The sequence below is a fragment of the Hyperolius riggenbachi genome, chromosome 8 (genome assembly GCF_040937935.1).
Source record: "Hyperolius riggenbachi isolate aHypRig1 chromosome 8, aHypRig1.pri, whole genome shotgun sequence".
Classification (NCBI taxonomy): Eukaryota; Metazoa; Chordata; class Amphibia; order Anura; family Hyperoliidae; genus Hyperolius; species Hyperolius riggenbachi.
Window position 1 is genome coordinate 297,724,601 of NC_090653.1, and position 27,659 is coordinate 297,752,259.

The following is a 27,659-nucleotide window of genomic DNA, read 5'->3' on the forward strand; positions in this document are numbered from 1 at the left end:
TCCACCACCGCCTCCTGACCTTTTTAGATGATTTTAGTGCATTTTATTCTTCTGGCGCCTCTGTACATCTTTACAAAGCAAAGATATCCACCCTTGGTGGAAGGGTGGTACACCCTCCTTTTCTTCTATTCACAGAGAGCGACATCTTAGTCCTGAGTGGGGACAGGCCTAATCTCCCTACCTGCCTATACAGTGGTTGCCTTTGGAGTAACCCCGGCTTGTAAGTATATTACTTACATTCCATTAATTCCTCCCTGTTCCAATACTTACTACACCATATTGGGCTCTCGGTTTTCTGTTTTACACACCTGAAACAAGCACGCAGCCAGCGGAGTAACACCTGGAACAAGCATGCAGCCAGCAGTCACACCTGAAACAAGCATGCAGCCAGCAGAGACAAACCCGGAACAAGCATGCAGCCAGTGGTGTCACACCCGGAACAAGCATGTAGCCAGAGGAGTCACACCTGGAACAAGCATGCAGCCAGCGGAGTCACACCCGGAACAAGCATGCAGCCAGCGGAGTCACGCCTGGAACAAGCATGCAGCCAGCGGAGTCACACCTGGAACAAGCATGCAGCCAGCGGAGTCACACCTGGAGCAAGCATGCAGCCAGCGGAGTCACACCTGGAGCAAGCATGCAGCCAGCGGAGTCACACCCGGAACAAGCATGCAGCCAGTGGAGTCAAACCCGGAACAAGCATGCAGCCAGCGGAGTCACACCTGGAACAAGCATGCAGCCAGAGGAGTCACACCTGGAACAAGCATGCAGCCAGCAGAGACACACCTGGAACAAGCATGCAGCCAGCAGAGACACACCTGGAACAAGCATGCAGCCAGCAGAGACACACCTGGAACAAGCATGCAGCCAGCGGAGTCACACCCGGAACAAGCATGCAGCCAGCGGAGTCACACCCGGAACAAGCATGCAGCCAGCGGAGTCACACCCGGAACAAGCATGCAGCCAGAGGAGTCAAACCCGGAACATGCATGCAGCCAGCGGAGTCACACCTGGAACAAGCATGCAGCCAGAGGAGTCACACCTGCAACAAGTATGCAGCCAGCAGAGACAAACCTGGAACAAGCATGCAGCCAGCAGAGACACACCTGGAACAAGCATGCAGCCAGCAGAGACACTGTAATAAGTAGTTTTGATGTTTTAATCTCTGAGCAATCTAAATATGTGATGATTGGAATTCTCGGCATGGCTTGAGCCCAGCTATGATGAGAGGAATAATTATCTATATTGGATGTGACGCGATTGAGATATCAAAGCTATAGTTAAATTATATATGTGATATTGATAAGACTGATTGAAAGAAATCTTCTATTATTTAGGTTAGGGTAACAAGGCTGGGTTGGTAATTCTATAGACAATAGGTCTGCTCTCAGGAAGTCTTTGCTTTGAGAAGCAATGGTATGTATAGGATAACCATCCCCCCATAGTGGAATAAGAAGATTGGTCAAACAGATGTTTCTCATTATCTCTGGCCAAGGCATACCAGAAGATTGCCAGTTCTGGTTTAAGCCAGAATGGAACGTGCTTTCTCTGGGATATATGAACAGTTAACTAAAGCAGCTAGGTATAGAAGTCAGCAAATAGAAACCATAGCATTATTTAATTAGACCAATCCAGAGATAGGATCGTAATGCATTATGGGAGCCTCCTATTTCATTATGTAAGGAGTTTTAGGCGGGAATGAGCCATTCTTGTCTCTCCCCTTGTCCCTCCACTTACTCACATTCACACATGCATACAGACACATCAACAGACATGCAGACATACAAGCCAATACAATAAGTTTTTATTAATATACTTGCAGATTACTCAGCAATCAATTTGTTCATCTTTTGTAATCATTTATAATGTAACTAAGATTTGTACCTTTATTGATTTATTTTTGAATATTCATGGAAGATCAATAATGTTAAATAAACAACCACATCTTTTTAAATGATTTACTCTGGTCTCTGAAAGACTTTGTTCTTAAATTACAAATCCCACTTTCTAACATTTTGGCCAGCCAGCTAGTCGTAAATGTTTCATGAAGAATTAACTCAGCCATAGATCGCAAGCTCGTTTCAAAATGGGGGAACGAGAAAGGAAGCTGGGTATTTTTGAAACTATTTTTTGCGATTGAGCCTGAAGCAAGGGAGGAGACCAGACCAGAAGCGAATGGACCTCCATAAGATGTGGGTGATACCAGAAGTCTGTTTGCATAAGGTGACTATGTTTTATTTCCTGTTGAATTGGTTAAAAGTTTTAAAAGTCAGATTCGCGTTATCCAAAATTTATTAAAGATTATTTGTTAGTTAATAAGGGAAATGGTTATTAAAAGGTTGCTAAAATGAATAGCAGGCAAAAGGAATGTTCTTCTCATTCCTATGTAAAATGCCTTAGTGGTAGCAGACAGGATGCAGACTTCCTTAATGATGTTTATTTAAAGAGGCAGATATTTTTGTCTACAAAGCTGCAAGCTAAATTTGGGAAAAAATGGTTTAAATTGAAGCTTTTGATAGTGTAATTGGATCATAGAAGCAAAACTTACCATAATGGCTTCTATAAGTAAAATAAGGATTTTGTATTTATGCTAATTGGCCACTTGTGTGAAAGAAAATGTATAGACCATGAATAAGTGACAGTTTATATAAAAAGGAAATATATCTGTAATAGTGGTTTATTAGAAACACAATAATCCTGAAAGCCAGGGAAAAATAAAATGTTTCTGGTTACCAAAATGACATGCATCAGCAGCAGCAGTAGCAACATGTATCATATGACAGCTATTCAAGTTGGAGTGTAAAATCATTGCAGATGTCACATAGAAGTATTTGTATTGCAAGCTATATATGTTATGAAAATTTCATTCAAGGTTCAGAGTTGTTGTCCTATTTTTTTCCGTTTGAGTTTTGAGAAAGAGTATAAAATATAGTCATTAATATAATAATTGATATTAAAAAAATATTAATTAAAATGAGCTTGTTGTAATGTTGCATAGGAGAATTAATCACCATAGTTTAATGATAGACATATCTGTTCCTGTATTAGTGGATTGATGAGGATATTGTGATAAGGGTCAGCATTCATAAGTAAGATGTGATTGCTTGTGTCCATAGATGACAGATATATATTTCAACAATCGATTTACACAAAAGTTGGTAAAATAAGTTTTTTTAAGTTATAGGTTTAGTCAGGAGGATATTCTTAGTGAGTTTATGGTGAAATAAAGAGATTTGGTTTAATTTTGATTAAATAAAGCTGAATTGTTGCAAATAACGATTGCATCAATTACATAAGAGTTTGATCTGTAAGGTATAAAATAAATTTGGTAGGTCATGACTATAGTTATTACGTTTAGATGATTTTGACACTTTATAAGGTAAAGATATATTTTTAAAGATAATATATGTGTTCAGTCTAATGTAAGTGATGATTGGAAATATGATCAGATTATGATATATATTGAATGCTCAGTCCCATAAGTGATTTGTCATGAATAAGTATATCCTTATACTTATATATGCATTATTTTTGTAAAGATCTGTTTTTCTTTACCGGAAGAGAAATGGAAATTTATAAAAATATAATTGAAGAATGGTGACAAATGTTTTCATATCTTTTCCGGTCAGAGGTGTGAAATCAGATGTACCAGTTCAAATTGTTGGTATACAAGGGACTTGGTGTTGGTGTATCAAATATCTGAAATAAAATTGTATACTTTGGTCATTGCTGTAGATTATTAATACAGTAATGTATGCACTGATATTTTAGACTGTACACAATATATTCAAATTCAAGGAAATTTAAAAAAAATTAAACGTTTAAAGGACAACAGGTTAAAGCAGAACTCTGATAAAAGTTATTGTTTGTTTATTTTATTTGTGCTTATGTGATAATGTATTTTATTTCCCCTTTTATGATTTGGTGTACACATGTATTCTATCTCCTTAATTATTAAATTTTGTTTCCTGAGAAGTATGTGAAGAGAATCAGAGATGGTGGTGATTTCCTTCCTTTCTGTAAATTGATGAAAATTGAGGTACAATATTGATTGGGATATTGGATTTAAAAGTAATTCGAGTATCAGTTATTTATAGGAAAGTGGATTTCATGTTTCCTTGAGTTTATTTTGGATACTAGCAATTGGTTACATCAGTTGCAATGTATTTTAGTAAGATGGGGTCATTTTAAATAAAAATTAAAGAAAAGTTTTCAAGTTAAGTTTTAGTGACATAGAAATGTTTTAGCAGAAGTTGTTTAGGAGGTGCCTTCGTCTGTTTCTATGAGAAACAGTGGCATCTATGTTAAGCGAGAGTAGGGTTAATTAAGAACAGCTGGAGTCCTGTAATCTGAAGCCATTTGCTGACACTCAAACTGCATGAGTAAAGATACGTCAGAAGTTTTTAAGAAATTTAAAGGTATCATTTAGTTACTTGCAACTTGCACACACACACACACGGCAGGTAGACTAATAAAGACATATACACATGAGATTAGCATGTTATGTAAACGCACACACACATATTAACATGCTATTACACATTTACATAAGAGAATATAACTTTGATGTCCTCACAATAAGTTGTGTAGGAAGAGGACGTTGTATGTTTTTTTTATTGTTGAGCTTTATTTTAGGTTTGTCTAAGGTTATGAAACTTATGTTTATTAGATAAACGAGATTTATTAAAGTTCATGGTTTGTGTCCTCATCAAAGGATTGCAATTTAGACAATGTCATATGAGTTTGTTTGTTCAAAGGGGGAACAAAAGTTTAAAGTTATTTTCTTGAAATAAGATCATTGATACCATATTTTTTAATTGTAGACGTATTTCTAAAGATTGATTGACGAAAAAGGTCACATGCAGAGATGGCGAAGATTACAAGGCTTTCACATGCTAATGAGCCTATTGAGACGAGATTCCATGCTTCCATTGATAAAGGGATGAAAGGAAGTTTACAGCCTAAAGACATTGCCCTCCTTCCTTTTTCATGAACTGAACTGGAAATCTAATCTCTTTACACACATATAATTCATTTGATACATGTGAAAAAAAGACATTGTCATTTTTTGTTTTGATGTCTTAATGTTCAGTTTATGTTTTGTTTGTTTGTTGGGTTATATGTGATGTTTTCATGAAGTAATGAAAAGTTTAGGAAAAATATTGATAAGAACAGAAAAGGTTTTTAAGGAAAGTTTTTTTTATCCAATAGCTTATAGATCCTTTCATTTTTTTTAAAAAAAATAAGGTAAATTTTTGATTAATGTTTGGAAATTGATATTTTTGATAGAAAGGGGTTTCCATAATATATCTGGTATGCAAAGTTATTTTGAGAGTTTGATCAAAATATTAGAAAAGGAATTTTAGATGGTGCAAAAATCATTGATTATAATTAATGGGTTGTATTAAGAAACTTTGAAATCTGATTTAAGGATAATAAGGTTTTGTCAGAAAAGGCTAGGCTAATTAGATAGCATAATAATATGTAAATCAGATGATGTTAAGGTATTATTATATACAGTGCATCAGTATCATGTCCTTAAATGATACATTTTTTGATTTAATATTTTTAATTTTTATTAATAATGGAAACCATATTTGATTAGGATATGTTTGAAAATTCAAACTGCATATATTATAGATATTTCCAAACAGTAATATAAACTTTTTAAGGAGGTATGACATGATTGAAGAATACAGGTATACATTAATTCATATTGATTTGGGATGGATAAGTGATATGAATTCCATCAAGATGAATGATTAATATTTTAATGATAGTAGTAGTTGTAAGGCAATACATTTGATTATTATGTAACATTATTAGGTAATCCAGTTAATTATATACATTATTATGATTGTTTTATAAAAAAGGGTTTTATGATCATTTTAAAGTGGAAGAAAAAGTAATGAAATTCAAAGTTTAGATTTGTCATCATGCTTGCATGTTTAGTTTAAGGGTGTTAGTTTAATTTTAAGAAGAATCCACCATTTTTGTCAAAGGTAAAGTTTCCTATACAACAAGATGTGAAAGGGTTAAAACACACTGTTTCAATTACACATGAGAGTACAAAAGAAGTTACTGTTAAAGTTAAGTCCAGCAAAGCAGAGGTTAAGAGTTTTTTTTTTCCCTCTCAGAGTTCATTCACAGGGGATGTAAGAAGAGCATATAAATGCAATTACTTTAAATAAAAGTCATTGGTTTGTCTAAAAATTTAGAGGTAGCAAAATTTGAAGGTAATTATTAATGAAAGATGACAGAATATGATTGTTATATTTTAACAAAAAGTTTGATAATGATTAAAATATATAAAAGGTATTTATAGAAGTGAAAGTAATTTTAATATATGATTTTACTTCTATAAAGGGGGAAATGTAATAAGTAGTTTTGATGTTTTAATCTCTGAGCAATCTAAATATGTGATGATTGGAATTCTCGGCATGGCTTGGGCCCAGCTATGATGAGAGGAATAATTATCTATATTGGATGTGACGCGATTGAGATATCAAAGCTATAGTTAAATTATATATGTGATATTGATAAGACTGATTGAAAGAAATCTTCTATTATTTAGGTTAGGGTAACAAGGCTGGGTTGGTAATTCTATAGACAATAGGTCTGCTCTCAGGAAGTCTTTGCTTTGAGAAGCAATGGTATGTATAGGATAACCATCCCCCCATAGTGGAATAAGAAGATTGGTCAAACAGATGTTTCTCATTATCTCTGGCCAAGGCATACCAGAAGATTGCCAGTTCTGGTTTAAGCCAGAATGGAACGTGCTTTCTCTGGGATATATGAACAGTTAACTAAAGCAGCTAGGTATAGAAGTCAGCAAATAGAAACCATAGCATTATTTAATTAGACCAATCCAGAGATAGGATCGTAATGCATTATGGGAGCCTCCTATTTCATTATGTAAGGAGTTTTAGGCGGGAATGAGCCATTCTTGTCTCTCCCCTTGTCCCTCCACTTACTCACATTCACACATGCATACAGACACATCAACAGACATGCAGACATACAAGCCAATACAATAAGTTTTTATTAATATACTTGCAGATTACTCAGCAATCAATTTGTTCATCTTTTGTAATCATTTATAATGTAACTAAGATTTGTACCTTTATTGATTTATTTTTGAATATTCATGGAAGATCAATAATGTTAAATAAACAACCACATCTTTTTAAATGATTTACTCTGGTCTCTGAAAGACTTTGTTCTTAAATTACAAATCCCACTTTCTAACAGACACACATGGAACAAGCATGCAGCCAACGGAGTCACACCTGGAACAAGCATGCAGCCAACGGAGTCACACCTGGAACAAGCATGCAGCCAACGGAGTCACACCTGGAACAAGCATGCAGCCAACGGAGTCACACCTGGAACAAGCATGCAGCCAACGGAGTCACACCTGGAACAAGCATGCAGCCAACGGAGTCACACCTGGAGCAAGCATGCAGCCAGTGGAGTCACACCTGCAACAAGCATGCAGCCAGCAGGGTCACACCTGGAACAAGCATGCAACCAGCAGAGACACACCTGGAACAAGCATGCAGCCAACGGAGTCACACCTGGAACAAGCATGCAGCCAACGGAGTCACACCTGGAACAAGCATGCAGCCAGCGTAGTCACACCTGGAACAAGCATGCAGCCAGAGGCAAGCTCTGTGCACAATGAGTCAGGCAGTAGCAGCAGAGCAGTGGGAGAGACTGAGAAAGATCACTGAGTATAGAGGTGATGATGCCCCCTACAGTCTGCTGCCCTGAATCACGTGATTCAGTCTGCTTCATGGTAAGGCCGTCCCTGATTCTGGCCCAGTGGAAGCGATATTCTCCTATTTCTGCACTTTAACATTCTGTGCCTTGCTGTCACTTTCTGCTGATATACTCAGAATAAAGAGAATAAAATAAGGGCTTACGTACGGGTTGTCAAGCAGCAGGACGATGGGATTGAGCTCCTTGCGGGATCTGTAGTACGCTCTCAGAGGAACGATGAAATTATAGAGCCCGTTACCGGCCGTCTCCGCAGACACGATGATCAGCTTATTCTTGAAGCCGTACGCCTTGGCGTCTTCAAAACTGTTGTGTTTGCAGCCCTGTTTGTGGCGAGATGAACAGATTTAATGAGGGAATACAGGAAATATCTGTCAACAAATCCCCCTGAGATAGAAACGCGTCATTCCTCTCCCTCCAGCATCTCAAACCCATCAGAAAATCAGATGACAGCCACAGAGGGGTTCACAGCTTCCCTGAGCAATTATACCGACGTTCCCTGAACTCCTGACACACTTCCCTGAAACTCACGGAACCCAGCAAAACTTCCAACCACTGCAGAGAATCGCTTCCCCGAACTTACCAAACTTCCAACCACTGCAGAGAATCGCTTATCACAAAATTACCAAACTTCCAATCACTGCAGAGACTAGCTTACCCTAAACTCAGCAAACTGCCAACCGCTGCAGAGAATCGCTTATCACAAACTTACGAAACTCTGCAAACTTCCAACCACTGCAGAGACTCGCTTCCCCCAAACTTACCAAACTTCCAACCACTGCAGAGTATCGCTTCCCCCGAACTTACCAAACTCTCCAAACTTCCAACCACTGCAGAGTATCGCTTCCCCCGAACTTACTAAACTCTCTAAACTTCCAACCACTGCACAGAATCGCTTCCCCCAAACTTACCAAACTTCCAACCACTGCAGAGAATCGCTTACCACAAATAGAGATGGCCCGAACGCTTCACCGGCGAACGGTTCCCGGCGAATTTCGGTGGTTCACGTTTGAACGCAACCTTTTCCGGAAGTTCGGTTCGCCCCCATAGCACATCATAAGGGTCATCTTTGACCCTCTACATCACAGTCAGCAGGCACATTGTAGCCAATCAGGCTACATTCCCTCCTGGAGCCACTCCCCCCCTTATAAAAGTCAGGCAGCGTCAGGCATTGGACTCACTCGTGTGCCTGCAGTAATTAAAGTAAAAAAGAAGGGAGAGCTGCTGCAGACTCTCATAGGTAAATATTAGTTAGGCTCTTGTAGGCTTCTTAGCTTGCTCCTTGCTCATTCTTATTGGTAAAAAAGCACCCCACAACAGCTATTTTGAGAGCTAACCTTGTTCTTGTGATCTATTTTTGTGTGTGTGTCCTACTGACACTTGTGTTGCATAGACAGCCTTGATAATTCATACTGTGTGTCCCACTGCCAGGCCCAGCACATTCAGTGACTACCTGTGTGTGACAGGTGCACATTGTAATACCCATCACTGCATATAATTACCTACCTGTTCACTGTGCACCCACCTACCGACGTGAGCGCACGCAGTGTCACTGTGCCTGTCCGGTACCTGTCTGTGTGTGACAGGTGCACATTGTAATACCCATCACTGCATATACCTACCTGTTGTGTTCAGTGTACCCACCTCATCACTGTATATACCTACCTGTTGTGTTCAGTGCACCCACCTACCTACATGATATACCACTCCATGCATACCTGTTAACTGCACCTGTGTGACTGCACATTGTATTAGTCAAGTCAGTGCATACCTTTCACTTCATCCCCCCCAATATGGACAAAACAAAAGGCAGAGTCAGGCCACCTGGCAGGTCTGTTCGAGGTTGCGCTGTTGTGATTTCGTGCGGCCCTCGACCAAAGTACAGTGTTCAGAAGAAGACACGTGCCATCCACCCCCAATATTGTCAGGATGTAGCCGAGTATTTAACACAGAACACCTCAATCTTTCTCAGCTTCCGCACGGAAGCGTGACCTTTCTTCCTCCTCCTGCTCTGATTCTGGCACCCCACTTGGCACTTTGGTGGTGGCAGGCGACTAAGCGTTATCACTCCAGGGCTCATCGGTGTGGAAATTTTTTTGTGTGTCTGCCTCAGATGAGAGCAATGCCATCTGTACTCTCTGCCACCGAAAATTGAGCCGTGGAAAGACCAAGACCCGCGTAGGGACAACTGCCTTACGAAGGCACATGATTACAAAGCACAAACTGCAATGGGATGATCACCTGAGGAAAAGCAGCACACAAAAGCAAAGCCACACACCGCAGTGGAAGATACCAGGCCATAATTTTTTCTCAAAAAAGGCGATACCTAAACTGTACCGTGATGTTGAAAGGCAAGTGGTGACATCTCTGGCACACAGCGTTGGGTCAAGGGTCCATCTGACCACGGATGCCTGGTCTGCAAAGCACGCTCAGGTCTGCCCGAAGACTAAGTCAGTCCCCACACACAGCATCTCTGCCTGCACGCCGTGTGACTGCCTGCTCCAAGACTAAGTCAGTCCCCACACAGCATCTCTGCCCACAGGCCGGTTGACTGACTTCTCCGCCACCACCAACAGGGTCCAGGACTCCAGACAGATTCCTGAATTTTTAAGGCTGCTGCTAGCAGCGGCCGCTATAATAATTTTTCTGGTGCGTGTACATGCCTGCCTAATTTTTTTGGCTGCACTGCAGCTGCAACAACAAAACAAAAAGGCATGTACATGTGTCAATTCCCCTTCGTGATCGTTACCTTGCCGCGGTGAAGGGGCTTGCGTATTACAATGAAGCAATGACCGCCGGCTATTTGAGTGTCTCGGGTGGGGGTGGCACACAAAAGATAATAAGGTCGTTGCTTCATTGTAGTCAGAACACATTTGATCAGCTGGACAGTCACTGTTGTTCTATCATTTAGCTACCACAGCCCGGCGACCATATGGACTTGAACACCGCCACAGCCTACACTCTCACCACGGTGCGCACCAGTCCAGCACGGCCGTCACTACACAAACAGCTGTTTGCGGTGTGTTACACAGTGAGTTTGGTGTGTCAGTGTGAAGCAGTACTCTAATTACACTCCCTGATTGATGTATACACATGCAAGATGTTTGAAAGCACTTTAGTCCTGCAATTTAGCATGCAATGTGATTTCTGCCCTTAAAAATGCTGCTTTGAGTCAAATCCAGATTTTCCCCTGGAACTTTAGGCGTCTATCCCACTCCCCCATGCCCCCCTCCAGGTGTTAGACCTCTTGAAACATCTTTTCCATCACTTTTGTGGCCCGCATAAATGTTTCTAGTTTTCAAAGTTCACCTCCCCACATTTGCGTGAATCGAACGTTTGGCGTAGGTTCACAAACCGAAAATCGGAGGTTCAGGCCATCTCTAACCACAAACTTACCAAACTTCCAACCACTGCAGAGAATCGCTTCCCCCAAACTGTGCAGGGGCATTCCTTCTGCTCCTGTGCAGAATGCTCCAAGCCACGTGAGCAACGCAGCGGTGCACTCGTGTAGGTGCAGTAGAGGCCGACCTAGCGAGGTCGGTATCTGCAACGGAGGGGATCCCGGGACAGCGGAGGAGCTGCGGTATGTGGCGTTGGGTGCAGAGCTCTTCCATCAAGATTGCAAGTTCGAGGATATTGGCGTGTGATCATTTCCGAGAATATTGGCGTGGGAACATTTTTTTTAAAAGTACAGGTAAGTATTTTTGGTTAATTAAGAGTATTAAAGGACTTTTCTCGTTGTGGTGTTTTTATTTCATTTAACCCTTTGTGGAAATGGGTAAGGGGTACGTTGTACCCCTATACTCATTTCTCCTGGGAGGGGGGCAGGCATCTGGGGTCCCCTTCTTAAAGGGGTCTAACAGATGTCATCACCCCCCCCCCCCCCCCCGGGAGTCATCGTCCCCACCTCCTCTTGGGGCACCAGAGGAGGGGAAGAGCCCCTTGTCCATGGATTGGACAAAGGCTCCAGGGGGGGAGGGAAGGCTTGGCTGCCCCGCCCCCCATACCACAGACCATGCGGGCTGGTATAGCTCAGGGTGCGAAGCCCCAGTTGGCCAGGGCTCCGCATCCTGGCTATCCCAGCCTGCATGGGGGACAAGGGGTTAAATATGCACTGTAGGGGGGACCCAACGTCTTTTTTTTACATTTCCCACATAAAAAAAAAAATTTGAAAGGAAAATCATATTTTTTCCCACTGTTTTTTTTTTTTAAAACATATCCTGCAAATTTGGTGTTTCTACCATGTAAGGGGGCCTTGCTATTAACCGCTAAAGTCGGCGGTTTTTCAGGTGATAATCACGGGCCGAACACTCGGAATAACGGCTGAATTTGTGATCGACTGCCATGATCGATTCCCAATCATGGATTTGGATCACGATGTCGGATAGTGAAAAAATGCTTGCGAATCCTGGTGTGATCACGGATTGTATCCGAGCAACACTAGTGTCGACTTTAGGCCACTGCAGCTTTAAGGCCAAGCTGCAGGGCCGCACAACACAGCACACAAGTGATTCCCCCCCTCCCCCTTTTCTCCCCACCAACAGAGGTTCCTGTTGGTGGGGTCTGATTTCCAACCCCCCCCCCCCCAGTGTTTATTTTTTCTAAGTATTTATGTGCTTTCTTTAAAAAATATTTACTATTTTTTTGTTTATTTATTTATTTATTTTTTAACAATCCCTCCCTCCCCCCAGCCGGCCAATCATGGCAATCGGCTGTCATAGGCTTCTGCCTATGAGAGCCGTTCGCTCTCTTGTCCCCCAGGGGGCAACCGTGTCACTCGGCTGTCCCCAGTACAGCGCTGCTGCTGAACCCAGCACTGTACTAACAGTAAAGACGGCGGTTTCGCCATCTTACAGTCTCCTAAGCGGCTATCGCTGCTCGGAAACTGAAGGCGGTGCGGAGCTCCGCCCCGCGCGCAGCCTGCGCACGATCTCCTGCAAACTGCTGCACTAGGACTTTACGACGATCGGCGTAAGGCGGTCCTGGGGCTGCCGCAGTGGCCACGCCCATCGGCGTGACGTGGTCGGCAAGCAGTTAATGACAAAATCAAGTATAGGGGCTTTGCCACTTCAGCCAAGAGTGTGGTTTCACCTTATGCATCTGAGCAACTTTCACCTCCCATTCATTCGCCAATAACTTTATCACTACTTATCACACTGAATTTATCTATATCTTGTTTTTCCCGCCACTATTTAGGCGTTCTATGGGTGGTACATTTAGCTAAGAATTATTTTATTCTAAATCCATTTTAACAGGAAGATTAAGAAAGAAATGGAAAAAAATCATTTCTTCTCAGGTTTTGGCCATTATAGTTTGAAATTAATACATGCTACTGTAATTAAAACCCATGTATTTTATTTGCCCATTTGTCCCAGTTATTACACCATTTAAATTATGTCCCTATCACAATTTATGGTGTCGATATTTTATATGGAAATAAAGGTGCACTTTTCCGTCACTATTTACAAGCTTATAATTGAAAAAAAAAATATAGTAATATACTCTCTTGACATGCATATTCAAAAATTTCAGACCCTTAGGTAACTACTTATGTTGTTGTTTTTTTAAATTGTAATTTTTACATTTTTTTTTAAAATTAAAAATGTTATTTGGGTAATTCTTGGTGTGGGAGGTAAACAGTTAATTTGAAATGTAATATGTATTTAATAAAAACTGTATGTGGGTGTAGCTTTACTATTTGGCCACAAGATGGCCACAGTCTAAAAGTCCTGGAAGAGAATGCTATCGCTTCCAGGAAGCATTAGGAGTACGGGAGACTTTTTTTTGCCCAGAAAGACAAAGGCCTCTGATAAGAGGCCGTCAGTTTTTCTGCCAGGGACTTAGATCAATGAATGGGACCTATTATTATGATTATTATTATTGATTTATAAAGCGCCAACATATTCCGTGGCGCTGTAGAAAGTGAGAAACAAACATGGGGTACATAATACAGACAATGGTGTACACTAATATACAAGATACATAATTAGTGACAAAATACAAAGAATGATACAAAATACAGAATACAAAATACAGAAGTGGTAATGACAGTGATAAAAGTAACATGATATATAAAATGTATAATGATTTCCAAGACACAAAAGGGGGAGAGAACCCTGCCCTTGCGAGCTTACAATCTAAAGGGAAGGGGGGGGAAACAAGAGGAGGGACCTATGTTCCCAATCATTGATCTCAGGGCTAAAAGAAGGCAGAGGGAGCGCGCGCTCGGCACAGCGGCAGCAGGGCAGTCTATCTGGGGGGGAGGTGGGGGGCGGAGCAGGGAGTTGAAGGTGTCAGAAAGTTTTTAGGGTTATGGGATTGTGAAGAGATGAGTGAGGAGAAGTGTGACTGCTCTGCAAGGGAGAGGGTGTCTCTGAGCTGGTGCAGCACATTGTTATAATGCAGGGTTATGGGATTGTGAAGAGATGAGTGAGGAGAAGTGTGACTGCTCTGCAAGGGAGAGGGTATCTCTGAGCTGGTGCAGCACATTGTTATAATACAGAGTTATGGGATTGTGAAAAAATGAGTGAGGAGAGTTGTGACTGCTCTGCAAGGGAGAGGGTGTCTCTGAGCTGGTGCAGCACATTGTCATAATACAGTGTTATGGGATTGTGAAGAGATGAGTGAGGAGAGGTGTGACTGCTCTGCAAGGGAGAGAGTATCTCTGAGCTGGTGCAGCCATTGTTATAATACAGGGTTATGGGATTGTGAAGAGATGAGTGAGGAGAGGTGTGACTGCTCTGCAAGGCAGAGGGTGTCTCTGAGCTGGTGCAGCACATTGTTATAATACAGGGTTATGGGATTGTGAAGAGATGAGTGAGGAGAGGTGTGACTGCTCTGCAACGGAGAGGGTATCTCTGAGCTGGTGCAGCACATTGTTATAATGCAGGGTTATGGGATTGTGAAGAGATGAGTGAGGAGAAGTGTGACTGCTCTGCAAGGGAGAGGGTGTCTCTGAGCTGGTGCAGCACATTGTTATAATACAGGGTTATGGGATTGTGAAGAGATGAGTGAGGAGAGGTGTGACTGCTCTGCAACGGAGAGGGTATCTCTGAGCTGGTGCAGCACATTGGTATAATACAGAGTTATGGGATTGTGAAGAGATGAGTGAGGAGAAGCGTGACTGCTCTGCAACGGAGAGGGTATCTCTGAGCTGGTGCAGCACATTGCTATAATGCAGGGTTATGGGATTGTGAAGAGATGAGTGAGGAGAAGTGTGACTGCTCTGCAAGGGAGAGGGCGTCTCTGAGCTGGTGCAGCACATTGTTATAATACAGGGTTATGGGATTGTGAAGAGATGAGTGAGGAGAAGTGTGATTGCTCTGCAAGGGAGAGGGTGTCTCTGAGCTGGTGCAGCACATTGTTATAATACAGAGTTATGGGATTGTGAAGAGATGAGTGAGGAGAAGTGTGACTGCTCTGCAAGGGAGAGGGTGTCTCTGAGCTGGTGCAGCACATTGTTATAATACAGAGTTATGGGATTGTGAAGAGATGAGTGAGGAGAGTTGTGACTGCTCTGCAAGGGAGAGGGTGTCTCTGAGCTGGTGCAGCACATTGTTATAATACATAGTTATGGGATTGTGAAGAGATGAGTGAGGAGAGGTGTGACTGCTCTGCAAGGGAGAGGGTGTCTCTGAGCTGGTGCAGCCATTGTTATAATACAGGGTTATGGGATTGTGAAGAGATGAGTGAGGAGAGGTGTGACTGCTCTGCAAGGGAGAGGGTGTCTCTGAGCTGGTGCAGCACATTGTTATAATACAGGGTTATGGGATTGTGAAGAGATGAGTGAGGAGAGGTGTGACTGCTCTGCAAGGGAGAGGGTATCTCTGAGCTGGTGCAGCACATTGTTATAATGCAGGGTTATGGGATTGTGAAGAGATGAGTGAGGAGAGGTGTGACTGCTCTGCAAGGGAGAGAGTATCTCTGAGCTGGTGCAGCACATTGGTATAATACAGGGTTATGGGATTGTGAAGAGATGAGTGAGGAGAAGTGTGACTGCTCTGCAAGGGAGAGGGTGTCTCTGAGCTGGTGCAGCACATTGTTATAATACAGGGTTATGGGATTGTGAAGAGATGAGTGAGGAGAAGTGTGATTGCTCTGCAAGGGAGAGGGTGTCTCTGAGCTGGTGCAGCACATTGTTATAATACAGAGTTATGGGATTGTGAAGAGATGAGTGAGGAGAGTTGTGACTGCTCTGCAAGGGAGAGGGTGTCTCTGAGCTGGTGCAGCACATTGTTATAATACATAGTTATGGGATTGTGAAGAGATGAGTGAGGAGAGGTGTGACTGCTCTGCAAGGGAGAGGGTATCTCTGAGCTGGTGCAGCACATTGTTATAATACAGGGTTATGGGATTGTGAAGAGATGAGTGAGGAGAAGTGTGACTGCTCTGCAAGGGAGAGGGCGTCTCTGAGCTGGTGCAGCACATTGTTATAATACATAGTTATGGGATTGTGAAGAGATGAGTGAGGAGAGGTGTGACTGCTCTGCAAGGGAGAGGGTGTCTCTGAGCTGGTGCAGCACATTGTTATAATACATAGTTATGGGATTGTGAAGAGATGAGTGAGGAGAGGTGTGACTGCTCTGCAAGGGAGAGGGTATCTCTGAGCTGGTGCAGCCATTGTTATAATACATAGTTATGGGATTGTGAAGAGATGAGTGAGGAGAGGTGTGACTGCTCTGCAAGGGAGAGGGTATCTCTGAGCTGGTGCAGCACATTGTTATAATACAGGGTTATGGGATTGTGAAGAGATGAGTGAGGAGAAGTGTGACTGCTCTGCAAGGGAGAGGGTGTCTCTGAGCTGGTGCAGCACATTGTTATAATACATAGTTATGGGATTGTGAAGAGATGAGTGAGGAGAGGTGTGACTGCTCTGCAAGGGAGAGGGTGTCTCTGAGCTGGTGCAGCCATTGTTATAATACAGGGTTATGGGATTGTGAAGAGATGAGTGAGGAGAGGTGTGACTGCTCTGCAAGGGAGAGGGTGTCTCTGAGCTGGTGCAGCACATTGTTATAATACAGGGTTATGGGATTGTGAAGAGATGAGTGAGGAGAAGTGTGACTGCTCTGCAACGGAGAGGGTATCTCTGAGCTGGTGCAGCACATTGTTATAATACAGGGTTATGTGATTGTGAAGAGATGAGTGAGGAGAGGTGTGACTGCTCTGCAAGGGAGAGGGCGTCTCTGAGCTGGTGCAGCCATTGTTATAATACAGGGTTATGGGATTGTGAAGAGATGAGTGAGGAGAGGTGTGACTGCTCTGCAAGGGAGAGGGTGTCTCTGAGCTGGTGCAGCACATTGTTATAATACAGAGTTATGGGATTGTGAAGAGATGAGTGAGGAGAAGCGTGACTGCTCTGCAAGGGAGAGGGTGTCTCTGAGCTGGTGCAGCACATTGTTATAATACAGGGTTATGGGATTGTGAAGAGATGAGTGAGGAGAGGTGTGACTGCTCTGCAAGGGAGAGGGTATCTCTGAGCTGGTGCAGCACATTGTTATAATACAGGGTTATGGGATTGTGAAGAGATGAGTGAGGAGAGGTGTGACTGCTCTGCAAGGGAGAGGGTGTCTCTGAGCTGGTGCAGCACATTGTTATAATACAGGGTTATGGGATTGTGAAGAGATGAGTGAGGAGAGGTGTGGCTGCTCTGCAAGGGAGAGGGTGTCTCTGAGCTGGTGCAGCACATTGTTATAATACAGGGTTATGGGATTGTGAAGAGATGAGTGAGGAGAGGTGTGGCTGCTCTGCAAGGGAGAGGGTGTCTCTGAGCTGGTGCAGCACATTGTTATAATACAGGGTTATGGGATTGTGAAGAGATGAGTGAGGAGAAGTGTGACTGCTCTGTGTTATAAACTGTTCTAATTCACCTTTTTCCGGCACCAGCAAACTCCTCCTCAAGAGTTGCAAACACGATCACACAGCAAGCCGGAGATAGACTTTTTTCAGGCTTCTTCAATATTCACGAAGTTTATTCAGGAAACATATATACAGATATAGTTCATCATATCCTGGCAAAGCAGATTTCCATGTTGCATTACAGCTTCTTGATTAGACTTCCTGCTGAAGTCAATCAGGTACCTTCTTCCTAACTACGTTACACTAGACTACCTACAGTATGTACAGCATACATTATATCAGATTACATATAGAATGAAAATAGAGGTTCCAGTCAGCCTTCAGATCTAGTGGGAAAGTCAGAAGCAGAGTGAGCTCCCATTGCTCACTCAGGCTTTAATACCGACTAGGAAAGAGTTAAATATGACATCATCTTCGCCATCCCCTAGATCAGACTATTGGTGGACCCACTCGTGGTGTCATCATACCCACCTACTCGATTAATATTCAATGAGGCATTTGACCTACATGCAGGAATGTGGATATTTACAAAACATGGCTGATGTTTATTGTTCTAGTGGCGGTACATGCCCAGGTCAGGGAGACCTGTGGCCTTGTCCATAGAACAGCTTCCTGGTATGTTCTAGTTCTGCTGACAGAACTGCAGATTTTCTCTCTAAGAGAAAATCCCCTTAAAGGGCAGGTCTGCTCCTCAAGCCTTTTTGACTAACTCAGTCCAAATAACTGAGGCCTACTTAAATTATAACACTCTGCAAGGGAGAGGGTATCTCTGAGCTGGTGCAGCACATTGTTATAATACAGGGTTATGGGATTGTGAAGAGATGAGTGAGGAGAGGTGTGACTGCTCTGCAAGGGAGAGGGTGTCTCTGAGCTGGTGCAGCCATTGTTATAATACAGGGTTATGGGATTGTGAAGAGATGAGTGAGGAGAAGTGTGACTGCTCTGCAAGGGAGAGGGTGTCTCTGAGCTGGTGTAGCACATTGTTATAATACAGGGTTATGGGATTGTGAAGAGATGAGTGAGGAGAGGTGTGACTGCTCTGCAAGGGAGAGGGTGTCTCTGAGCTGGTGCAGCACATTGTTATAATACAGGGTTACGGGATTGTGGAGAGATGAGTGAGAAGAAGTGTGACTGCTCTGCAAGGGAGAGGGTGTCTCTGAGCTGGTGCAGCACATTGTTATAATGCTGGAAGTCTTCTGCAGTGGAGCTTTTCCCCCACCACCGCTCTACCACTATGGAACGTCTTTTCAGTTGTTTATTGGGTTCAGTCAGCCAGGGCTGTGTGTTGATGCGGCGGGGTGAATGTTGGTGAAGGGGGGGGGGGGGGGGGCCAGCAACATGTTTCGCCTAAACAGTTTGTCGGGGTGTATATAGCAGCATAATCATTCATATCCACCCACCATGGCCCCAGTACAGTAACTACATATCGATATAGAGGTTATCATATGTGTAAGTCAGAGTGTGACTATAAATACTGGTTTTGTTGCTTTTTTCTAATTGAGGCCCTCAGCAACAGTTACATACATATAATCGCTGTTTAGGGAATGAGCCCCTCAAAGACAATTAAATACATATAATGGTTGTTTAGTGAATGAGCCCCTCAGAGACAGTTACATACATATAATCGCTGTTTAGTGAATGAGGCCCTCAGTGAGTTACATACATATAATCGCTGTTTAGTGAATGGGGCCCTCAGCGACAGTTACATACATATAATCGCTGTTTAGGGAATGAGGCCCTCAGTGAGTTACATACATATAATCGCTGTTTAGTGAATGAGCCCCTCAGAGACAGTTACATACATATAATCGCTGTTTAGTGAATGAGGCCCTCAGTGAGTTACATACATATAATCGCTGTTTAGTGAATGAGCCCCTCAGAGACAGTTACATACATATAATCGCTGTTTAGTGAATGAGGCCCTCAGTGAGTTACATACATATCGCTGTTTAGTGAATGGGGCCCTCAGTGACAGTTACATACATATAATCGCTGTTTAGGGAATGAGGCCCTCAGTGAGTTACATACATATAATCGCTGTTTAGTGAATGAGGCCCTCAGTGAGTTACATACATATAATCGCTGTTTAGTGAATGAGGCCCTCAAAGACAATTAAATACATATAATGGCTGTTTAGTGAATGGGGCCCTCAGAGACAGTTACATACATATAATCGCTGTTTAGGGAATGAGGCCCTCAGTGAGTTACATACATATAATCACTGTTTAGTGAATGAGGCCCTCAGCGAGTTACATACATATAATCGCTGTTTAGTGAATGAGGCCCTCAGCAACAGTTACATACACATAATCGCTGTTTAGGGAATGAGGCCCTCAGAGACAGTTACATACATATAATCGCTGTTTAGGGAATGAGGCCCTCAGAGACAGTTACATACATATAATCGCTGTTTAGTGAATGAGCCCCTCAGAGACAGTTACATACATATAATCGCTGTTTAGTGAATGAGGCCCTCAGAAACAGTTACATACATATAATCGCTGTTTAGGGAATGAGGCCCTCAGAGACAGTTACATACATATAATCGCTGTTTAGTGAATGAGGCCCTCAGAGACAGTTACATACATATAATCGCTGTTTAGGGAATGAGGCCCTCAGTGAGTTACATACATATAATCGCTGTTTAGGGAATGAGGCCCTCAGTGAGTTACATACATATAATCGCTGTTTAGGGAATGAGGCCCTCAGAGACAGTTACATACATATAATCGCTGTTTAGGGAATGAGGCCCTCAGAGACAGTTACATACATATAATCGCTGTTTAGTGAATGGGGCCCTCAGAGAGAGTTACAAACATAATCACTGTTTAGGGAATGAGGCCCTCAGTGAGTTACATACATATAATCGCTGTTTAGTGAATGAGGCCCTCAGAGACAGTTACACACATATAATCGCTGTTTAGTGAATGAGGCCCTCAGTGAGTTACACACATATAATCGCTGTTTAGTGAATGAGGCCCTCAGAGACAGTTACACACATATAATCGCTGTTTAGTGAATGAGGCCCTCAGTGAGTTACATACAACATACATATAATCGCTGTTTAGTGAATGAGGCCCTCAGCGACAGTTACATACATATAATCGCTGTTTAGTGAATGAGGCCCTCAGCGACAGTTACATACATATAATCGCTGTTTAGTGAATGAGGCCCTCAGAGACAGTTACATACATATAATCGCTGTTTAGTGAATGAGCCCCTCAGAGACAGTTACATACATATAATCGCTGTTTAGTGAATGAGCCCCTCAGAGACAGTTACACATATAATCACTGTTTAGTGAATGAGGCCCTCAGTGAGTTACATACATATAATCGCTGTTTAGGGAATGAGGCCCTCAGAGACAGTTACATACATATAATCACTGTTTAGTGAATGAGGCCCTCAGTGAGTTACATACAACATACATATACTCGCTGTTTAGTGAATGAGCCTCTCAGAGACAGTTACATACATATAATATATTAACATATAATCGCTGTTTAGTGAATGAGCCCCTCAGAGACAGTTACATACATATAATCGCTGTTTAGTGAATGAGGCCCTCAGAGACAGTTACACACATACAGAAGGTGGGCGTGGTAAATGGCGGAGTACCTTATCCAGCCGCAGACAGCAGAACGCCGCTTTGGATGGCAGTAGGTGACAGAGCGTTGGTGAGCTCCCGATATACGGGGAATTTGGAGGATAACCCTTCACGTACCTGCGGGGGAAGAAGAGAGGAGTGAACAGTGGAGAACAGAAAGGCTCAAAAATCCGCCTGTAACCAGCATTGTTGTATAGCTTGGACTCTGGCCGTGAGGTCTCTGTGTGCCAAAGTTCCCAGTTCTGCCCACCCACAGCACCTATTACCAGAGGCTCCTCCCCCTAAATTCCTCTACTTCTCATGGAGTCTGATGGGGAGATCTCTGCTCTCCTTAGTGCCCAGCTCTGCCCACCCACAGCACCTATAACCAGAGGCTCCTCCCCCTAAATTCCTCTACTTCTCATGGAGTCTGATGGGGAGATCTCTGCTCTCCTTAGTGCCCAGCTCTGCCCACCCACAGCACCTATAACCAGAGGCTCCTCCCCCTAAATTCCTCTACTTCTCATGGAGTCTGATGGGGAGATCTCTGCTCTCCTGAGTGCCCAGCTCTGCCCACCCACAGCACCTATTACCAGAGGCTCCTCCCCCTAAATTCCTCTACTTCTCATGGAGTCTGATGGGGAGATCTCTGCTCTCCTGAGTGCCCAGCTCTGCCCACCCACAGCACCTATAACCAGAGGCTCCTCCCCTAAATTCCTCTACTCCTTATGGAATCTGATGGTGAGATCTCTGCTCTCCTTAGTGCCCAGCTCTGCCCACCCACAGCACCTATTACCAGAGGCTCCTCCCCCTAAATTCCTCTACTTCTCATGGAGTCTGATGGGGAGATCTCTGCTCTCCTGAGTGCCCAGCTCTGCCCACCCACAGCACCTATTACCAGAGGCTCCTCCCCCTAAATTCCTCTACTTCTCATGGAGTCTGATGGGGAGATCTCTGCTCTCCTGAGTGCCCAGCTCTGCCCACCCACAGCACCTGTTACCAGAGGCTCCTCCCCCTAAATTCCTCTACTTCTCATGGAGTCTGATGGCGAGATCTCTGCTCTCCTGAGTGCCCAGCTCTGCCCACCCACAGCACCTATAACCAGAGGCTCCTCCCCTAAATTCCTCTACTCCTTATGGAATCTGATGGTGAGATCTCTGCTCTCCTTAGTGCCCAGCTCTGCACACCCACAGCACCCATTCCTAGGGGGTCTCTGCTCAGGAAATAGGTGGTGAACAATGGTAAATCCTCATTCTACAGGAGGAAAGCAGGGCCCTTTTCCACTAGCAATCGCAATCACTAAGGCCAGCGATTCTGTTTTTTTATTATTTTGTTATGCAATTGCGATTTTTTAATCACTCTTAAAATCGCTCCAGAAAGCAATTGCAATTTGCAAATCGAATGACTATAGTAGAAAACACTTTTCAAGATCTCTATGATAAAGTAGCAACCCTAGAGATTTAAAAATCGCTATTGATAAGCGATTGCGATTTGCAAATCGCTCTCAGTGGAAAATGGTCCTTAACCACCTTGGCGTTCTATTAAGATGGCTGAAAGTTGGCTGCATGAAAGCCCACTAGAGGGCGCTCCGGAGGCGTTCTTCTGATCGCCTCCGGCGGCCAAAAGTGACACGGAAGGCCGCAATGAGCGGCCTTCCGTGTTTTGTTTACTTCGTCGCCATGGCGACGAGCGGAGTGACGTCATGGACGTCAGCCGACGTCCTGACGTCAGCCGCCTCCGATCCAGCCCTTAGCGCTGGCCGGAACTATTTGTTCCGGCTGCGCAGGGCTCAGGTGGCTGGGGGGACCCTCTTTCGCTGCTGCTCGCGGCGGATCGCCGCAGAGCGGCGGCGATCAGGCAGCACACGCGGCTGGCAAAGTGCCGGCTGCGTGTGCTGCTTTTTATTTGATGAAAATCGGCCCAGCAGGGCCTGAGCGGCAGCCTCCGGCGGTGATGGACGAGGCTGGTTAATGTGACCCTCTAGTGAGGGACGAGGCGGCTGCCATTTTCCTTATAAACTATGCCAGTTTCCTGACTGTCCTGCTGATGTGTCTCTAATACTGTCAACCCCAGAACAAGCATGAACATCAGTGGCTATGATTATAGTCTGGCTGGATTAGCTGTGTGCTATTGATGGTTTAAAGGACAACTGTAGTGAGAGGTATATGGTGGCTGCCATATTTAATTCCTTTTAAGCAATACCAGTTGCCTGGATGTCCTGCTGAACTATACTTATACTCTGCCTCTATTACTTTCAGCCATAGCCCCTGAACAAGCATGCAGCAGATCAGGTTTTTCTGACATTGCCAGATCTGACAAGATTAGCTGCATGCTTGTTTCTGGTGTGATTCAGACACTACTGCAGCAAAAGAGATCAGCAGGGCTGCCAGGCAACTGGCATTGCTTAAAAGGAAATAAATATGGCAGCCTCCATATCCCTCTCACTTCAGTTGTCCTTTAACCAGTGTGCCAGCCTTTTGGACTGAGGTAATCTACTAAACGGCCACACGAGGGCAGTGTAGCTCCATGATCAGCTCAGCCATCAAATTCAGCTTGTAAATCTGAGCATTCGCGTGAATTCAGGTTTCCTGGAAAATAAAGATTATTGCTGAATCACAGTTCATGAAGTATCCATGTGAGGGGAACGTTGCGGACTTAACAAGCTCAGCTGTGGCTTTAACACAATGTAAAAAACCCAAAACGCAAAAAAAAACAACCAACCAATGTCTGTCTGACGTGTGTGAGAAAGTCTGATCGATTCTCTGATGGCGGAATATTAATGCAGAGAGACATTTCCGGAAGACCGGAGGCCGGCCGTACATCAGAACACTTTAAAGTTTAATCCAGATATTCCGCTTAATGTACTTTCCATGTTCTAAAATAGCCAGCAAACGTCGCGCCCCCCCCCCCCCCCCCCCCCCATCCTGTGGGCAGAACCGCCACAATGTGATACATGTACAATGTATATCTGCCCTGACAAAGAATCCTGCGCTATATAAATCCTACATAATCATCATCTGCTAACACCAGAGCAAAGTGCAGACCGTCCTCCGCTCTCCCTGTAGTCAAACATCCCTCTCTGCATGCAAACACCATGCAAATTGTATGCAGACTGAAATTGGGACAATCCAAAACAACAGAAAGTACACTAGATTTTGGCCCAATTTCAAACAAGCAGCTTGCATCAAATTTGCATGCCAGCAAAGAGATTTTAAAGGGAACCAGAGCTGAAGCACCCTCTTGTATTTTACCTTATAAATCAGTGGGAACATGACAGTAAACACCTAATCTGCTCTTTGTTTCATTGTTCTCTGTTTAATCTGACTGTTATCACCTCTGATAAGAATCCCCGACTGAGCACTCAGTCTAGCTTTGCTACGGAATGATTATAGCTGAGTCTGTCTTCTCTGGTGTCTTTTCAAGCCCAAGCCTGCCCCCTTGTGGCTCTGCTATAATGACTCAGCTATAATCATTCCCTGCAAAGCCAGACTGAATGCTCAGTCCGGGATTCTTATCACAGCTGATAACAGACACTTTTAGCAGTGAGGATGAAACAGAGAGCATGGTAAGTGTTTTCTCTAATATTCTTACTGATATATATGGTAAAATACATAAGGGTGCTTCCTCTCTGGTTCCCTTTAAGCACGTGTAGGCTTCAATTCACTGAGACACGCCCGGTAATAAATAAAGGGTCTGTAAATACTTCATTTGTGTTTTAGATTTTTTTTTTCACAAATTCACATCTGTGGTAATAGTTTCAGTAATTTATGGAAAAACTGCATGACAATTCATTAAGGTTTTTCTCTCCTGCGGTAATTCATGCTGGATGATTGCAGTGCAGGGAGATGGAGGAAAGATGTGATACAGGCAGCACTATTTATCATACTGTCATGTAAAGAGCAAGTCCAGGCTGCACAAAATTACCATAAACTTTGTATCAACCCAAAACTATTCTTTTAAATATAATATTGTGAAATTAGGGAAATACGGTTTTATTAGTAACTTTATTTTCCTAAATAGTGTAATCAGTTTACCCCTTTTCTCTGCAGTTTCCTCCCTTATATCTCCTTCAGAATGGCTGATTGATATGGACAGCTCCAGGCTGGAGACACTGAACGTCTCACTTGTGTTACCGCATGTAATATCCTTGTGAAATGACATGTACTTTACCGCACAAGTCGGTCATTTACCTCACTAGTCTGTAGTTTCAGTTTTCCATTAGATAACAGGGCAGGTTTAGTGTTTTGACATTTCATAAAATGTTCCGTAATATCAGCTGTTTTCTGCTAGACCGAATGTGCTGATGCTTAGTGAAGTGAAGCCTAAGTAGACGTTATCAGTGGTCAGAGCAGAAGATCTGCGCCCAGTGACCGCCACATCCACACACCCGACTTACTCCTGAACCGGGAGACTCTCGTCATCAGACTGCGTCATCTCATCCTCTGATTGGTCGCTCAGCAGGTCACATGGTAACACAGTGGAGCTGTCTGCAATCTCCAGGACTGGGGCGATGCTGGGCCTTCTGGTGCTGGAACCATTCTCAGCGGGAAGCGTCAGCTTGCTGCTGTTCATCGGGCGGCAGTCGGTGTTCTGAAGGTCCATCGCCACCGTCCCTTTAAAAGAGAAGCCATAGAGGTTTATATAAATCCATATAGGTTTATATACACACAGGTGAGACATCACAACTCAGGAACTTTACAGAAAATGTTTTCACAAGTTTTTTTTACCTTTCTATGGAACTCGGTCCCACAACCTGGACACCAAGCGGCTGACCCCCGAAATCGCCAAACACCAAGCCAATAATCTGATCTGTGATAGGTCAGCCTGTTCTGGACCCGCCATTAACTGACCATAATCACCAAAAATTGTAAAATATAAAATACATGTGTACACATACACAGAAGAGGTGCGTTTGATGCACTTCCTCCCTATATGGCTATTACTTACAGTAGGTAGAAAAAAAGCTGACAGATTTGGGACTAGTCCATTTCCTTATGAGGGATTCTCAATATTCCCCATGTACTTTATAAAAACACTCCCTTGGAAAACATCTATACAAAGTTTCCAGCAGTTGGACTAAGCAACTGCTGTTGCTTTTAAATAGGAACTCCGGTGAAAATAATGTAATAAAAATAGTGCTTCATTTTTACAATAATTAGGTATAAATGATTTAGTCAGTGTTTGCCCATTGTAAAATCTTCCCTCTCCCTGATTTACATTCTGACATTTATCACATGGTGACATTTTTACTGCTGGCAGGTGATGTCTGTAGAAAGAGATACACAGCTGTTATTTCCCACAATGCAAAAAGGCTCCCACAGTGTGATGTCAGAACCATGGTCCTGACATCACACTGTGGGAGGGGTTTCGCCACAATATCAGCCATACAGATGATCCGTTTGAGAAAAGGAATAGATTTCTCATGGGAAAGGGGGGGGGGGGGCGGTGTATCAGCTACTGATTGGGAAGAAGTTCAATTCTTGGTCACAGCTTCTCTTTAAAAATAAAGACAGGCCGCTGGGACAACTTGAAAGCCACTACAGATGAATGGAGGCCAGCCCTTTCTAAGATAGAACGGCCTGAATTCCTATCTCTCCTGCTGCTCCTCTGCCTCGGCTCTTATACTTTTAGCCATAGGCCCTGAACAAGTATGCAGCATATCAGGGGTTTGTTCAATTACTGTCAGATCTGACAAGATTAGCTGCATGCTTGTTTCTGGTGTGTGATTCAGACACTACTGCAGCCAGAGAGATCAGCAGGGCTGCCAGGCAACTGGTATCATTTAACAGGAAATACATATGGCAGCCTCCATACACCTCTTACTTCAGGTGCGCTCTAATCTACTCCCTTCCCCCTGCCTGACTCCTGCATCCACAACGGCTACATTTCTCTGCACCTCATCCCCTGGGATTTAGATAGATCCTCAGAATGATTATATGGGTCATCTGTGAGGAGAGCTTTGTAAACAGGCAAACTGTCAACTAAGGGTTGGAGGAGGGGATGGTGGAGACCTGCAGAGGACTCTGGACACTCCCAGTATAAAGGTGGCCATACATCTAGTGATGGAGATCGAGTAAGAGACAGATCTCTCTCTGACTGGGAAGAGATCTGTCGGCCGAACACGCGGATTCCAGTGCTGGAGATTTCGGCGCAGCCGGCGCCACCATAGGCAGTAATAGGAATTACAGCTATAGCAGGCACAGTGAGTAACAATGGCGCCGTCACAAGACGGAGCTGAAGTTACAATTAAAACACAATAATTTGGCTTCCAGCAATAGCACCGAGGACCACTACATGGTGGGTGGCACATATACCACGTGGTGCATGTGTGACGTCACACGTGTCTGGTGCCACATGGGGGAGACAGCGGAGGAAACGGGGTGACAGTGCAGCTGAAGCAGGTGAGATTATAAGGCACGGGCACTGGGGAGGGGGGAAT

At 43.6% G+C, this 27,659-nt stretch overlaps 1 protein-coding gene across 9 annotated transcripts in view; it reads right to left on the bottom strand.

Moving 5' to 3' along the window:
• The window catches only part of KCNT1 (potassium sodium-activated channel subfamily T member 1), a 489,153-nt gene that overhangs the window by 39,295 nt on the left and 422,199 nt on the right, over positions 1–27,659 (bottom strand). For all 9 annotated transcript variants that reach the window (XM_068249213.1, XM_068249212.1, XM_068249206.1 and 6 more), the window contains 3 exons: positions 25,617–25,833; positions 21,253–21,358; positions 7,930–8,102 (listed from right to left, as the gene is read on the bottom strand). In XM_068249213.1, the coding sequence (XP_068105314.1) occupies positions 7,930–8,102; positions 21,253–21,358; positions 25,617–25,833 (496 nt within the window). The remainder of the gene's footprint in view (positions 1–7,929; positions 8,103–21,252; positions 21,359–25,616; positions 25,834–27,659) is intronic.